This window comes from Oppia nitens, unplaced genomic scaffold (genome assembly GCF_028296485.1).
Source record: "Oppia nitens isolate AA-2021 unplaced genomic scaffold, nextdenovo-longstitch-racon4-pilon3 scaffold2_pilon_pilon_pilon, whole genome shotgun sequence".
Classification (NCBI taxonomy): domain Eukaryota; kingdom Metazoa; phylum Arthropoda; class Arachnida; order Sarcoptiformes; family Oppiidae; genus Oppia; species Oppia nitens.
In genome coordinates, this window is record NW_026533210.1 from 5,730,824 (window position 1) to 5,748,606 (window position 17,783).

Sequence of the window (17,783 nt, forward strand, 5' to 3'; positions counted from 1 at the left end):
TATATAACATATTTATATCACTTTTTATAATCAGTMAAAACATTTATGATTTAATTAWGTATTAATTAARTATTTATTATTAYTCATTAAATTATAAATTATTGAAAATATTTACATGAATTATAATTTTTTATTTAAATTTCTAGTTATGAATTTGTTATAAAATTAATCTTTAATTATTATAAACTTTATTTAAAAACAATTAAAATGACAACAAATAAAATTTGTTTTGTTATTTTTATTTGTAATAATATTTGTTATCTTTATGTTTCATAAGATATTATATTAAMTGACAAATGTGTTGAATGAGTCAACACTGTAGTTATGATATTAAATATATATAAATATTATTTTTATTAAATTTTGCTCTCAAAATCAAGTGTTGCATATCATTGAATGACATTAAAAAACGGAAAATATATTTTACTTAAAAAATTTTGTTTTATTTAAATATATACTAACTTATAAATTGTAATTTATAATTTATGGTTTAACATGAGTTAACCCAATTTAATTATTTCAAATGTATATTTTATATTATTATTATCAATGTTCGATATGTATCAATGTCTAGAGTCTAGATTTTTTTTAGTAAAAATATTTATTTTATAACAAAATATAAACTACATTAGTGTAATGTAAATTCAACGATAAAATATAAAACATCAAATTTAATTAAATAGTAATAAAATATATTTTTATATTTAAATGTTTGATTAATTTAAATTATTATATTGTGTACACCTGTGCTATTAAGCTATAAAACTATACATTTTGGTTAACATTTTTATTTAATTTGTCCTCAAAAAAAAACTAACCACTCGTTGTCGTCGACATGAAGAATGAAACGGCCGAACAGTGCACTTGTTATCAATTGATACACTTATTGGTTGTCATACAACAGTTTGTTTGTGTATATCTGGCGCAGAACTACCCGCTTAAGGGTAGTCCAGTCGGCGCCCGACGACTCATTCAGTGTTCAATAATAGTGTTTTCGATGATAGGATTGATTGGTTCGGTGGGCGCCCATCTATACGATGATACAATACTTATCATATTTATAACTGTTTTACTTATTTACGGTATCAGTCAAGCGTTGATTTATACTAAACTTGTCAAAAATGAGCCGACTATCAGTGACTATCATTGTGTAGTGTTTATAGTGTCAGCAATGATGGCATCGCTAACGTTCACCACATTAACCACTCGACACACTTTTGGTGATTATAAACACTCGGATCATTCATGGACTTGGATGGCGGCCCCTAAAACTTAACCATTTCTAACATATCTATATCTTGCAATAATTAAAGTCCTATCTTTTATTAACTAAASTGATTATTAGTAGATAACAAAAATTATATAATATAATCAGACACTTTTATATTTTTATACTATAGATTAATTATATATATATTTTTTTATAAATTAAAACATTTTATATTTAAAACAATTAGAAACTAATTCATGTATTAGAAATTTAATTTTATTCAAAATTTTCAATTTCATTGAAATGTTTATTAAAGGYACTTAAGTAGTCCTTATTATTAAAGTATAATAAGATTATAACATAATAAATACAGTATACAAAATAAATTAACAAAACTTTTAACATAGAAATATTTAAATAAAGATATTTAAATACTGTATTAACGGTAAATTATTTTTGTTAATAAATAATAATGTAAGTAATAATTAAATACAAAAATGTTTGTTGAGTATATAAAATGTGAATTAATGCAAATAATAATTTTGCGAAACAAAATAGTAAAAGTTTAAAATTACGGTAGTTATAAAAAGTTAATAAACATTTACAAGCAATATATAAATATAATATATAATAATTCATTAAAATTATTTACAATTTTATGTAATTTCATTCATTAAAAAAAATCAAAACACTATTTAGAGTTAGTTTTCTTCGACTTTTTCTTTGCCATCTCTTTCTCTAACCTTTTCTTTTCCATTTGTTCTCTTATGGCTCTCATGGCAGGTGTCTCACCAGTCGGTGGAGAATTAGCACAAGTAGTAGTCATAGGTTTAATTGGCGGCGCTTTTCTTACATTATTTATAACCGGACTATTATCTCGACTCAGATCCAAATCTGAAGGCGAACTAATGGTATGTCGTTTGACTCGACCTCCACGTAGTACTCTATCAGTTGTTTCCGGTGTCTGRAAATCACTGCTCTCACAATACGAGCTACTATTGTCATCGCTGGCAAATAGCAATGGAGTACTAAATCTCGGTTGAAATCTACCGATTGGTGTCCTCACTGGTTGAAGATAACTGTTTGTTTGATTTTTGTTCGCCATTCGAGACCTTTTTGGTGGTGACTTTGAAACTAATGTTGATTCCTCTTCGGTGTTGTTATCGGAATCGCTTAAATCAACAATAGATATGTCYTTAGATTTAGACTTTTTATTATTTGTTGAATTTTGTTTTCGTTTTTGAGGTGACTTTGAATTAYCAGTAGTTYTGCTATTCTTTGTCGGCTTACGGCGTCGTTTAGCTGCAGTTCGGCCGTCGTCGTCGTCATCATTGTCGGACTGGTCATCATCTGTTTGACCATTATTTTCATCTTCATTATCACTGTTATCGCCATTGCTTGATGAAACACTGGCCGACGATTTGCTTTTAGCCACTTTTTCGAYCAATATTTTCTTCAATTGAGTGTAATTGGGTTCCGCATCGTAACGAATACGTGTCACTTCTTGTATAAACTCTTTGAGACCTTTAGGAACAGATTTTTTATTGAAACATTGCTTCAAAAATTTGTCCACATTTTTGACGGCTTCMTCTTTAGAAGCTTCCACTTTGTCGGCATCGGACAGACAGGACAACCACGGAAGTCGTCCATATAACCAYTCAATAAGGTTATACATAAGACATTCAATATCACTGCGTCTACTAATAAGTCCGATGTGTGCATCCCGTGACCGGTACTCAACTGTCCCATTGTTSGCCCTTTTCTTATCTGGCTTTTCATCGCGATGTTTACCGTTAGAGTCTACATATCGGTCAACATTACCGAAATCGACTAAATAAAAGTCATCAGCCGCTGCTCTGTTGGTCAACGACTTCAATATATTAGTGCCTTTGATATCGGCGTGAATATAACCAAATGTATGAATATAATGAATGGCATCTAAATAGACAATCAAACAGTTAGTTACATCTATTACCATAATTATCAYTATTATATTTATTGAAGTAACTGACCAATCATTTTGGCACAAACACCGGCCGCCTGGCCAGTGGTCAAGCGTTTTGTTTGCACAAAATGGCTTAACTCTTGACCGAACCGTTGCATTACAAGAAATCGATACTGAAGTGTCGGTCCGTTTTTATTGGACTTATGTTGACTTTGAAACTTTGTCTCTCTGTTTACTTTATTAGTCTCGCGGCTGGTCTTGTCGTGTATACCGTTGGCCACATAGTAAGGAACGCCTAAAAACTTGAGACTATATTTTGACATAAACTCATTGATAGAGTCTTCTTTAGCCACACGAAGATAGAAGTTTACTTCGGCATAGAGAGGGCCGTCTTTGTTGTCCAATTTGATCACATGGTTGTCCTGTCGGTCCGATTTGCGACGACACGAGTAGATATCACCGAAACCACCAGATCCTATGGATGAACCTATTGGTGATAAATAACAACAAAATATAATTAAAATGTAAATTCATATGAAATCCAAGTCATACCTAATATCCACTCTTTATTTGTTGAGTCGATAAGAGTCTCGCCTTTTGGCAACGGATCGCACAATCGGTAGCCATTGGCCGCAATCCGTGCTATTAATCAATACAAATAATTAGTCACAAAACTGATCACACAATCAATGAGACGATTCGGTAATCGGATCCGTAAAGACAAACCCACTTATCATACCTTTRACGCCGGCTTTGGTCTTGGCTTTGGATGTCATGTCTTTCAAGTGACGAGTTTTTATTGTTGTCGTACGTCTGACTGTCCACTGATATTAAGTGCTTATAAATAGCAATAAATATCAATTGATCCGATGATTATGATAATAATACAAGTAATTTATGATAATTATTGTCATCAGCGGTGGTCATCACTTCAATAGCTATTAACATAACGTAATGTATAGTAAAGTGACATAAAGTGCGCCAAACAGTCAGGCATTCAATAATGTGTTTGTATTTTATTATTGCTATTAAATGTTCAATAATATCGTTTGCATTACAAAACAGACAGTCAATGAAAATTGATTTWTATATTACACTACATTTGAGCGCAKTATATAAACTTACAATAAAAATAAAATGTARATCACAGTAAATATTGTATATTTAATGTTAAATCATAATTATAATCATTATTTTATTTTATTTATATTTTCTGTATTTTATAAATTATATTTTAATGTTTTTTAATTTTTGCAAAAATACAAATKCAAACATTWCTTTGTACTTATTATTGTAATYTTAAAATTTGAAAAATGCAACTACACTGCAGTACTCTAGTAATGCTTTTAATTAATTTAWAAAGTTAAATTATTACTTTAATTTAATTAAATTAATTAATWAATATAGTATTACTTAAAAAAACTTAATTTTAATGTCTACTTAATTAAAAATAAATTTATACTGTATATAAGTTATATAAAAGTTAATTTTTACTTAAATCTAAATAAACTACAATCTARATTAATCAAGTTTAATATAAATAAAAATTAATTTTTATAAATTAAAAAATTAGTTAAAATTTTTATTCATATTTTTTTAGTCTTTTCTAATAATAATARTTATAARTTACATAATTTAAAAATACATAATAAATTTGTGCATCTAATAAGTAAATAACATAATTAAATCATTGAGTTTTGTGTAGTTGGCACTCATTTTTAATAAATTTATGTGATTTAAATCTAAATAAACTACATATTCTAAATTAATCAAGTTTAATATAAATAAAAATATAATTGTGTATTTATAAATTCAATATAATGTGAATGTTTATAGATTTGTGAAATTTTTAAATATAATTTTAATGAGAAATTTCTGTTGGCATTGTATATACAATAATAATTTTCTCATTAAAATTATATTTAAAAATTTCACAAATCTATAAACATTCACATTATATTGAATTATAAATAAATACACAATAACATATCTAATTTAAACACAAAATATATCTCATAATAAATTTGTGCATCTAATAAGTAAGTGATTAAAACATAAATTTATTAAATTAAGTTTTTATCACTTTTCATATACTCTTATCATTAATTGTACTGTTATCATCAATTAACCATGAGGCGTCGTTCACATATTACGTTCGCACTTTTTAAGAAATCTAGACCCCCTCCCTCCCCTATGTTCGCAATTGTTCGCATGTAGTCATTTAAAAAAATTACGTTCGCTTAACCCTAACCCTAACCCCCCCCCACAATATATAAGATATTATCTAAATGCGAACGTTCTTAAAGTCACCCCTCCCCTCCCCCCTTGTTTGCAAAAGTTCGCTTTGGCTAACCCCCCCCCTCCCCTCAAGTGCGAACGTAATATGTGAACCACGCCTGATCAATTCAATGTAAGTATTAGGCAAACTCTAATCAGTTATTAGACTCTAATCATTAGAGTATAAATTATATGTACAATACAATCATTATTAACAAATAAACTACTATTTCATAACATTTTTATATAAATAGAGCTGATTTTAAAAAATAAAAATTATTCAAAATAAATTTTAAAAATAAGAAATAKTTTTATTTTAGAAACAAAAGTRTCAATTAAATAATTATAATGTTAACTATAATTATTATATCAACTTTWATTATTATTATTTTATATTTTCTATCAAAATGGTTTGTAAATTTTAATTTTATAGTAATATTTTAATTATATAATACAGTAATGTTTATAATTAATTAATTATATAAAATTAATTTATAGGTATTTTAGCCGACATTTCAGTTTATGGTACAAACAGGGTGTCCCCGGTATACACCAATTGGAACCATTGATGTTCAAASCGGGTTATCTTCACGAAACATGGCTCAGYCGACGCCAGAAATTTGGTCCCATCTATGGCTATCACGAACTGTTCCGATCGGTTCTGGTTGTCAACGAACCCGACGTAATTCGTGAAGTTTTTGTCAAACATTTTGACAACTTTTCCAGTCATAAGCGCCGTGTGTTCGGCGACGATGTCTTTGACCACAATCTGTTCAATTTGATTGGTGACGACAGTTGGAAACGGATCCGTGATCTTTGTTCGCCAGCTTTTACTTCATCTAAACTCAAAGCTATGACGGCATCAATACAAGAGATCAGTAAYAGTTGTATCGATAATATTAACAAACARTTTGCTAAACAAAATAAAGGTAATATATTTTTAATATATTTATTGATATGAATAAMAAAATTAATATTATATTTTAATAAATATTTAAATTACAAGATTGTAAGTCCATTGAATTGGATATGCGATTACCGATATCGGCCTACATTATGGATGTTATTAATAGTGTAGCCTTCGGTATTAAAACCGATGCACTGGACAATCCGGATCACCCGATGGTCAAGTATGGCCGTAAGGTGTTTGACATAAAGTTCAGTTTCACAAATATTATGTCAGTGTTTTTCCCGAGACTGGCCAAACTTATGGGCTTACAGTTGTTTGATGCCGAAGCCATAGGCTTTTTCAAAAATCTRACCAATCGATTGGTCAAAGAGAGACGTAATGATAGCTCAGGTATTACATAAAATAATTCATGCAATACTTTATTGTATTTATCATACAATTTGTTTTWAAAAAATTTATTCATTGATTTTTTTAAGGTGTTAAGCGCACTGATTTTCTGCAAATGATGATAGACGCTAATAACAGAGATAGTAATGATTTAGCTAACGGTGCGACTAATGATAAATATAATAAACAGGATGTCTATGAATATGACGATAAGGACAATGCATTGGCACTAAAATCATTGAAAAATAATCACAAGTYGTTGTCAACTATTGAGATGACGGCCCAGTGTTTACTATTTTTCACAGCAGGTATGGACAGTACTGGTGGAGCACTGTCGCATATAYTCTACTATTTGGCCAAACATCAGGACGTTCAACAAAAACTGTTAGACGAGCTCAGGGATGTCCGTGACTACAGTATCGAGTCGTTGCAAGCGCTCGAGTATTTGAATGCCGTAATCAATGAAACATTAAGACTGGCACCACCTATATTGGGCACTGAACGGGTGGCCATAAAAGATATTACTATTAACGACATTTATATACCTGCTGGAACTGTAGTCTGGGTGACATCCTATGCCCTGCATCGCGACAGTCGTTTTTGGTCAGAGCCTGATCTGTTCAAACCTGAAAGATTTTTGGGAAACRTTAAACCCTATCCATACAGTTTGATGCCATTTGGTGCCGGACCACGACTTTGCTTAGGCATGAGATTTGCATTAATTGAAATTCGCATAATTGTTGCGAAATTAGTGCAAAATTTTCAACTAAAACTCAATTCACAAACACAGGTATGCTTTGCAATAACCTTATTATTATTATATAAATGAAACGATTTATATTTACATATTAGGTTATCTTAGTTTTAATATTTTAATTTGTTTGTAATTTTATTTTATTTTATTTTTGCTTTTATTTTTAATTCATTTATAGCTTGAATATCGCACTCATAACGCATTTTTCTCGCCAAAACAATTAGTGCTAACTATTGAAAAGCGTTAAAAACTTTTTTTTAATCATAATTGTGAAATATGTATTATATAATATAACATATATATCCAACAAGTTTTCTCATAATAAATTATAATTAATTATTTTTAATATAATAAATAACTTAATAATTGTATTTATAAAATGCTTGAATTTTATTGATTTTGTTACAATGATTACAAAGTTTTGTATTTTAAAGATTTTAATGTATCTAATATGAAATAATGATATCTAATAACAATAACAAAATTGTGGTTATTCAAACAAATCTAGTAATAATAATAATAAATTACTTTTTAAATATGAAATTATCTTATATAATCACTAATCAAATAATCATATTAATAATCAAACCATTAAAATTTTCAATTTTCAATTGAAAAAATAACAAATTTATATAATATAATAATAATTTCAATAGATTTTTATAGTTATACGCATGACTTTTTAAAGTCCACACAAAACACAATAGTAAATGACAAGTACTGAATGTACTGTACTCTACAATATAGAAAATACCTGTTTGTTTAATATTTTATTTTATTGGGCGCTAAATATGATATACTTGTCAAACATAAAAGTAAGTTAAAGTGATTTTTTATTTTGAAAGAAATTGTGTAAAAGTAATCATAAGTTTTTTTTTATAATATGTAAAGGTATTTAGACTCATAAATTAAAAGTCATTTAATTAAAAATAAAAATAAATCTCTATTATTATTTTTATTGCCATATTTACTGTAGTATTATTAGTGTGATAATTATTTTATTTTAATAATATGAATGATATGCATTATGTTTAATTGGATTTATATAAAATTTGCGATCAAAAAATTTTTGGTATATATATTTTTGATTTATTAATTGTTTTATCTTATAATTTTAATAGCAATTATTTTAATTAACTATTTAATATTCATAATAATAWTATTATTTTTTTCTAAACCAGTGTGTGGCGGATAAACCAAATAATTTAATAAATTAATAAATATTAATAATAATAGTTAACTATATTTTTGTAATAATGAAAATTTATTTAAATTAAATGCAAATCATAAGCAATATMTTTGTGTTTGGTTTAAGGAAAATGTACCCCAAAATACTCAATGACACCAACAGTGCCAATGATTTTAATAATGATTAATATTTGATAATTAACTAATAGAAATCATGGATATAATAAAAGATTTCAATAATGATGAGAAAAATAATGATTTAAATTATAAACACGAAAATACTAACCACAACCTACTAATAGACGACAAAAATGTGATTATCTATGAATTATTAGGTGATAGTAGTAATAGTAGTGATGAAAATACTAGTAGTGATAGTATTAGTTGCAATACTGACGAGTCATACGGTGGTAATTATTTTCATAATATTATTAATAATAATAACAATGATAGCGAAGGAATCAATGTTTACGATAGGAGACGACAACACCAACAACTTGAGGATAGTATTGAAGACTACAAGTGTGTCGTTAAACGATTGACATCAGAAAAGTCCAAACTTAACGATGAGATACTGGCTTTGGAGGAACAGATCATCGATTTGTTAAATGATAAGCAAAATAGCGAAAAATTTCTACAAAAACAAATCGATAGCTTAAGACTAAAATGCGATCATTTTGTCTATACTATTGATGAACTGAAGGCCTGTAATCAGTCATTAAATGAAAAACTTAACCAAAAATGCGAAGAAAATCACGATTTAATAAAACGATTGAAAGACATTGAAGATAAGGTATGTGTAATAATAAATAAATAAAATAAATCACTAATTAATTGCATTTATTTTTATGTAATTTTATTTATTTTTTATAATCACATTTCAAGTTTATTTTTTAATATTCGCAAAATTATTAATATATAGCAAAAATTTCTATAATTTTTGGATTTCACTTTTTTTGTACAAATATTTTATTAGCATTTATAGAGTAAGGAAAATAAAGTTTTTTTTGAGTAACTAATAAATATTAATATAAAATGTAAAAATTATGAGAATATCATTTATTTTTAATTTTATTTTTTTCTAACAAAAAATGCACATAAAAATTAAATCTTTCCTTCAAATTAGTGATTGAAATCATTGATTTTTTAAATATTATTTTCCTTTTTTAGCTAACATCATAAACAGTACAATATTGTGTACTATTAGTATCAAATGTTGTAATATCATAAATTTATATAGTGTACAATATATATATATATATATAAATATATAGGGTATATAAATTTTTATAACTTGACTAAAATTTAATATTATGTATTTTTATCAGACTAATTTTTTTTATAATATGAATTTTTTTCATAAATTAACAAATATGTGATTCAGTGAATTTGAAATTTTTAACACACAAAATAATTTATTAATAGTGATAACTAACATAATATGATGATAATATTAATAATATTAAATAATTATTCAAAGTGCTATACGTGAATCGTAACTTGAACTATCTAATTATAAAACATGCAATTTTTATACATACAGTTATATAAAATTTTATGTGTATTTTATTTWTTTTTTACAAAAATCTAGTACATAAATTGAAAAATTTTAGTTAGTTTTTTATTTTATTTTTAATTCATTATATATATATAATGGTGTTTTTTGAGGTGTTTTATAGTAGAAAAATATTTAATGAATCTAAAAATTGTATTTGTAATAAGTAACACCATTATCATTAACTTCAAAAATTATTTACAGATATAACTTTACTTAATATTATAAAAAACAGCTACTGTACACTAATGGTGTGTTTATAAAGTTATTAAAAAAAATTTAGTATTGTTTTTTTTAAAAAATCACAATTGTATATATTTGTATTTTTTTGTTAACAACACATTTTTTATAAATTAAATTTAAGTGCATTAAGTGTTTAACTAAAATCACAAATTTAACAATTAATATTGTTTAGTGCACTATTTGATTGAATTCAAGGTAATATTTCAGGTAATTTCCTTTTTGTTAAAAAAATAATTTTTATTATAACAAATAATATTTACTGTATATTTATTAGTACAGTATTGGTACAAATTATGACTATTTAGTAAGCAATTATTTTTTTTAAAGACAATTATAGTTCAAATTATATTTTTTGTCTAATAAATATTTGCTAAAAAAAGTGAAAACATTTGCTTCCAACAAATATAGTTATTAGACTTTTCAATTTGTTTTACACCCTATGTTTACTAATACTGTATGATATATTGTAGTTTATTATTCATATTTTTATAGCACCTAATTATAGAGAAATAATTAAAAACATTATCACAATTTTTTTTTTAAAAAAATTAGTCTAAACAAAAACAACAACAACAAAACAAAAATACATTTTAAAATATATTTAAATATATATATATATATATATTATCTATTTATAGCAATCGCATAACGAGTACCTGATATATGAGGCCAATAATATTGAGACCCAATTGAAACAAACATTAATTGCAACCGAAGAGAGATTGTCGGCACAAGTCTTGTGTAACAATGAACTAATTGAGGCCTTAAACCAATTAATGATAGATTTCAACGATAGGGACAACAGTATTGTTGAACTCAATCATCAATTGATTTCATTACGACAACAGATCTCCGACAGAGACAGTGAGCTCTTGTTTTGCAGGTTTTCATTATTATTATATTATATTGTTATCAATAATAATAATAATTATTATTATTATAATAATCTAATTATAAATTATTTTCTATTTAATTCTTTGACAAACTTTTTATTTTATTTTTATTTCTTACTATGTTTTCCTAATTTTTTTCAATTAAAACTACAATAACATTATTATTACCAAATCTTTTTTGGGATTTTCAATACTTTACATATACATTACATTAATTTAGAAATTGTAAATTACAGTACGTGTATAATACTGTATATCAATATACAGTTTATTGGTTTTATTTTTGTTAAATATATGTGAAAATTTTATTATTGATACAAGTTTTAACACATAAACAACAGTGTTTATTAACATTGTCGCACATATCATATTATTTATATAGTCAACAAATTTTACCCATCATAATAAAATTTTATTTTTACATATTAATATACAATTAATTTTCTAAAATTTTCTAAAATTATAATATTATTATTATGAGTTTCATGTGATAAACAATAGAGAAAAAAATTGTTTTGATATCCAATATTATATTATATATACAAAAAACACCAAAAAAATGTTGTTGAACTACTTATAAAAATGTTTATTCAAATTTATGTAATACATAAGTACTAGTACTGTATAATCATTATCTATGCCCTTAGAGAGAGTACTAAACAATATAATTTAAAGGTATATATATATATATATATATATATAAACAGTATATGTGTTATAAAGTAGTTTAACAGCTAAATCTTATTATTAGTTTGTATGTACTGTAGATATAGTACTGTATTTATTGGGTATTTCCCAAATATAATTAGTTAGCTTTTCTGGCATTAATATATTAGCGTACAATTTGTTTATGTCATAAACTAATTTATATATATATATACAGTATATTGTTGTTATATTGCATTCAACAAATCAAAGGTGGAAAATACCATATTTTTTAAAATAAAAATATTAGGATTTTTCTCACTTTTAAGCCTAATGTTTAATAATAAGCAGATACTTTAATTCAGGCGTTTTAATAATAAAGTTTGTTTTTAACACTTTAAACACATTTTGTTTTAAATCATTTCAATTTAATCGCTACACCAATAATGTTGTGCACAATAAGATTATTTTTAATTTGTGAATAATATTTCGTAATATATATATTAATACATTTACGTATATATAATTTACTGTTATTGTGACATTACATATGATTTAGTTATTGAATAATTTAATTAAAAAATATATATTAATTATAAAAAATATATATAATTAATCAAATATGTTGTTTAACACAATTTGTTACGTAAACAACACATCAATGAAGAGCCGTCGGGCGACCAATGGATTAGATTTTACTAAACTTGCAATTTTGCCGCCAATTCTTGAACATCAAATTGACAGCGGCTTGAGGTCAGAGATCTATAATTAATCTCTTAATTAATCATTTTTTTGTAAATTATTATAATTTTTGTAGAAAATGAGTTTTCTATTATAATAATAGTTTTTTTTGTTTATATTGAATAAAGAATATATTCATTCATTAGCTATTCATTTGAATAACAAATTTTTAGTCACAAATCTTGTGTTTTGTTTATTTATTTTGAATGTTAAACAAATTATTTCCTTTGCTTTATCTCTCTCTCTCTCTCTCTCTCTCTCTCTCTCTCTCTCTCTCTCTCTYTCTTTCATTCATTCACTGGTTTACTCTCGAGTTTCCACTTGATCTCAATTCTAAGATATTTTTCTTAACAAACTGAAAATAATATCAATTTGTGTCTAAATATAAAGTTAATAAATACATATGTATTCATATATATTATATATTAACAGAAGTGTAGAGCAAAGACACTCTCATTCAGATGACATACAATTGTCGGCTAAGACAACATCATCGACAACAACAACAAAGACAACTTCAGCCAAAAGTACACCGAATGGCAACAAATTTAAAAATAGTGATAAATATTTAATTAATTATTATGTAAGTTATGATTATAATAGTATACTATTTATATATATATATATATATAGTATAATTTATATTGTATGTCATTGTTTATCTAAATATTTGCTTAATATTTATGAAAAACTTTGATATATTTATTACAAAATTTATTATACCTTTCAATGAGCTTAACTGTTATTTCTTGTTAAATACAGTCACTAATGGATCAATTGAACGAAGATATGTATGAAAACATGACTGACTTTAACCATAACTATCATAACACCAATACCATCAACAATGAAAGTCAATATTATGAGGTAATTGATTTAATTGAATAATAATAATTATTATAAATATTGTTATTTATGTATAAAATGTTTATCATCTATATATGATTTTTTTATTAGCAAAATGAGATCAACGATGACATTGAAACAGACAACGATTCTGTGCACAGTAAGCCAACCCAACCGTCCTCACCAAAGTCGTCCTCACAATTGTTTCCATCACTTCCCGATGTGATCTTAAGAAAATTAAAACTACTTTGTGAAAGTTCATGCAGGTTATTATCATATTTTATTTTATTTAACAATTTATTGTTTTTTAAATAATTTTTTATGATTATTTAAAAATATAAATCCATTTTTAATTAGTGTAATTGAAATTTAAACATTATCTATGATTTAAATAATATCTATACAATATAAATAACATAAAATGTTTAAGTTTATATGAATTTTTTAAAATTTATATTTAAATCATATTTATTAAAAAAAAGTATTTAATTTAATCATATGATATTTGTAATAATGTTACATTTTATATTAAAAACTAATATTATGGTAACATATAAGCAAATATGTACTGACAATCATTGTGTCACTAAAATGTGTGACTCTCTCTCTCTCTCTCTCTCTTTAATCCTGTCTATAAATGTGTCTCTAAATTATATGGTTTGATAAAAACAAAAACAAATGTCTATAAAAAAATATACAAAAGGAAGGAATAACAGTTTCTGTCAGTTAATAAAAATACACTACATTTTCAACAATTAATTTGTCATTTAAATTTATAACTCAAATAATAAAATATATACTGTAAATAGGTTTATATTACTTAATAAATTTTAATTACCACATTAACTTTAATATATAATAATTTAATAATATTTAAACCATACATTTTCTCATATAATACTTAATACAATACTTTCCGCAATACTGTCTTTAATATTACAATTTTATTTAACAAACACTTTGCATTGATTATTTTTTAAAATTTAATAACTTTATTAAATTTAGTTATTATATTATTATTAATAATAATTATGTTTAAAACGGTGTCACTCTATGATGTGGTTAAGACAGCAATTTCAGCCAAAAATGAGAGGTTTAATAATTTTCTCAAAAAAAATAATTCCCTAAAAACTAATACTCAATAATATTATATTTAAATTTAAATATTAATAATTTTTTATGCAACTAATTTGTAAACATTAAAATACAGTATAAATTAAATGCAAATATTGTATAAATATATAATATTTATTAAAAAAATTTAATTTTTAAATATTTATTTTTTCAATTTACTAAAGTATTGAAAGTTTGACTGAAGAGGAAATTGATTCAAAGTTTACGACATTATCGTTGGCTTTTAAGACCGATAAGTCAACAATGACTCAGAGGGTAGACCTGCACCGACATCAACGAGATGTGGCCGAAGTGGACGCACATAATGAGCTACTATTGCTTCGGAAGTACATACAGCAGTTGCAACAGATATTGTTGGGCGATAGTGACAGTGATAGCGGTGACAATACTAACAACAGTGTCGGCAATTATATGATGACGACTGATGTTAGGGAAGCCATTACTAAGATTACCAGTCAAGTAGACGTTATTGAACAGACAAATCATAAGATATCCTCTCGGAGTGAACAATACGGTGCCATTAAACAAGAGGAACGGGTCAGTCATGCCGTAGAGGTGATGGTCTATCATACGGATAATGTGCGCAAACAGTGCGAAAAGTATCGCAAAGATTTGGAAAAAACTAAAAATCTAATGAAAACAATGGTTAATAAAAGTGTTGTCGATTTGGATACTGATTCGGACACTGAGTCAGTACCCATGAGACGCTCCATTAGATCCATATCGACAACAATTTTACCAAAAATGGTAAGTTTTTTTTAAATAAATAAATWAATTAAATTAATTATTTAGTAGAAAAAATTATATAATAATTGCTTTTTAACTATCATAGTTAGTAGCTTGCATTAAGTACTAATAAATTAGTTTTTAAGGAGTAATGCACTGCAAATTATAAATTGCATGTATATTATTGTGCCATTAGTTTTTTTTGAGCAAGGTCGTCAATTTATTAATTATAGTCATCAATCAAATGGCTATGTTTAGTATATTGCACCAGTGGCTTATTTAGTCTGGATTAGTTTATTAAATAGAGTAGTAGTAGTAGTAGTAGTAATAGTAGTTTAATTTAAATTTATGATATTTATTTTGTGGTGAAACACACACCATATTTCTCACAGAACTTGATCCGAGTTCGGAGAGCAAGTGTCTCGACGAGTGATTTATTGCCGGTAAGACACAAGAGATAGTAGTTATCACATGAAGTGTTATTAAGTTATTAATAATAAAATTATTTATTTATTATTAGAAAAAGTAGTAATAAAAAATAGTTTTAAAAAGTAGTATACTTTGAATTAATTAATTTATAACTTGAAATTATATTTTAATTTAATAATCAATATAATTGTATTTTTTAATTTAGTTTTTATTTAATTTTAAATTTCAATACAATTAATTGATTTATATTATAGAATTTGGATAAACACCGAAAATCAGTGCAAACTCCTAGTGTGCGGCCATCTATAGCATCGGTGGCCTCATATCTGGCCAACCGATCTCGACGCCAATCAATGCCGGCCACGGGATCTATAATATACCGAAACACGCGAAACAACGGTCTGGAAGGCAGTGCTGAGACATCATATCTGGAGATAACGACTGAAGAAAAGTGTGGCTCAGAATCGGACGGCGCCTCAGAATCGGTGACCGATTATAAACCCGATTCGGATGACGACAACAAAATCGTAGAAAATACTATGTCTTTAGCCGATGAAATGAATTTGTCGTCAATTAATCAAAATTCGAGAAGTATTTTAAATGATATACAAATCAATGAATCAAATGATGACAATATTGGTAAAGATGAGGACATCGAGGATGACGAGGATAATCAAGTAGTGGCCAAATGTGACGATATTTATTATAATGATGTTAACGATAATCAACAAAAACACAGCAAATTAACAAATATGTATGTATTTCATTGTGTTTTAAACTTTAAACTCTAATTATTAACTAAAATATTTTTGTTTTGTATTAGATTTCGACATTTAAGTGATGAGAGTGTCACTAATTTTGTCCAATTTTTGCCAAAAGACTATCGATATTTTATTTTAATATTATTGATAATATCGACAATAATTGTGGTGTTTTGGTCACTAATGACAATAGGTTTTCCCTGCGATTGTCGGTGCGATTGTTCATTAAGTCATATGTTTAGTGCAATATTTCCTTTTACATCAGCATCTCATCCATCAAATCACGACAAAGTCAATCAACTTCTGTGAACTTTTATTTTAATTAACAAAAAATCATTTGATTAAATTGCATCATAAACTTGTTATTAACTAATATTATATATTTATATTTATGTTTTGTAAAAATATTTAATATTTATAATTATTGACCATTTGGTATTCAATTGACAATGTATTATATAATTTCTAACTAATTTTGAATTTTGTTAAGTATATTATTGATACTTTAATAAAATAATAAAATATTTTTGTTGTAAATAATCTAAATCATATACTATTAAAAAAATATATTGCATTTTACGGTATGAAATTTATAAACTAATAAATGATAAAACTATTACGATAAGAGTACAATACTATTATGATAAGCGAACAGTTAGCTTAAAATTGATAGGTACTGTCTATCAAACATTTATTTATAGATAAATTAATTTAATGACATAAAACAGAGARAGAGAGAGAGAGAGAGAGTCTTAAACAGCGGCGATGATAGCGGCGATACTATTAATTACAATTATCTGGTCAACAATACGTTGGATTTAAAAGTGACCAAGGTCAAAGTTATAGATAATTTAAAACTAAATAAAATTGTAATTGATCAATTTTAATTAATTGTATAATTGGCAAGATAATTGCAGTYGACTATTATTTTTATAATTTTCTTTAACAGTCGACTTTAAATTATCTGATGAAATAATACAATTAATTTTTAAAAAATGACCAATTACAATCTTATTTAGTATAAAATTATCTATAAATATGACATTGGTCACTTTTAAATCTAATGTATTGTTGACCATATAATTGTAATTAATAGCATCGCCGCTATTATCACCGCCGCCGCTGTTTAAGACTCTCTA

The 17,783-nt window shown here is 25.7% G+C and overlaps 3 protein-coding genes across 5 annotated transcripts; 2 read left to right on the top strand and 1 right to left on the bottom strand.

Annotated features, from left to right (window-relative positions):
• Positions 1-1,828: 1,828 nt before the first annotated feature.
• LOC128956285 (serine/threonine-protein kinase VRK1-like) lies at positions 1,829-4,151 on the bottom strand. Its single transcript, XM_054301980.1, has 4 exons — positions 3,895-4,151; positions 3,708-3,797; positions 3,223-3,642; positions 1,829-3,148 (listed from the first exon to the last, which is right to left on the bottom strand). The coding sequence occupies exons 1-4, from the start codon at positions 3,929-3,931 to the stop codon at positions 1,902-1,904; spliced, it is 1,794 nt and encodes a 597-aa protein (XP_054157955.1). The 5' UTR covers positions 3,932-4,151; the 3' UTR covers positions 1,829-1,901.
• Positions 4,152-5,946: 1,795 nt separating this feature from the next.
• On the top strand, positions 5,947-7,752 carry LOC128955859 (cytochrome P450 3A8-like). The gene is made up of 4 exons (XM_054301537.1): positions 5,947-6,361; positions 6,439-6,732; positions 6,819-7,519; positions 7,662-7,752. The coding sequence occupies exons 1-4, from the start codon at positions 6,001-6,003 to the stop codon at positions 7,728-7,730; spliced, it is 1,425 nt and encodes a 474-aa protein (XP_054157512.1). The 5' UTR covers positions 5,947-6,000; the 3' UTR covers positions 7,731-7,752.
• A 1,240-nt stretch (positions 7,753-8,992) lies between these two features.
• LOC128954895 (inositol 1,4,5-triphosphate receptor associated 1-like) lies at positions 8,993-16,993 on the top strand. 3 transcript variants are annotated; one of them, XM_054300500.1, is made up of 9 exons: positions 8,993-9,464; positions 11,108-11,352; positions 13,181-13,331; positions 13,511-13,615; positions 13,706-13,860; positions 14,893-15,475; positions 15,847-15,897; positions 16,138-16,637; positions 16,707-16,993. In XM_054300500.1, exons 2-9 carry the CDS (start codon positions 11,246-11,248, stop codon positions 16,951-16,953), a joined length of 1,899 nt encoding a protein of 632 aa, XP_054156475.1. In that variant the 5' UTR covers positions 8,993-9,464; positions 11,108-11,245; the 3' UTR covers positions 16,954-16,993. The 3 variants fall into 3 exon arrangements, with proteins under 3 accessions (XP_054156475.1, XP_054156474.1, XP_054156477.1); XM_054300499.1 differs by lacking the exons at positions 8,993-9,464; positions 11,108-11,352 and adding an exon at positions 12,618-12,760; XM_054300502.1 differs by lacking the exons at positions 8,993-9,464; positions 11,108-11,352; positions 15,847-15,897 and adding an exon at positions 12,618-12,760 and having other exon boundaries at positions 16,707-16,991.
• The last annotated feature ends 790 nt before the right edge of the window (positions 16,994-17,783 follow it).

Coding starts and splice junctions, on each gene's coding strand:
- LOC128954895 (XM_054300499.1), top strand. CDS start 12,630: ATGTTGTTTAACACAATTTGTTACGTAAACAACACATCAATGAAGAGC. Junction 13,616..13,705: donor ATGAAAGTCAATATTATGAG/GTAATTGATTTA, acceptor TTTTTTTATTAG/CAAAATGAGATCAACGATGA. Junction 15,476..15,846: donor CAACAATTTTACCAAAAATG/GTAAGTTTTTTT, acceptor TATTTCTCACAG/AACTTGATCCGAGTTCGGAG.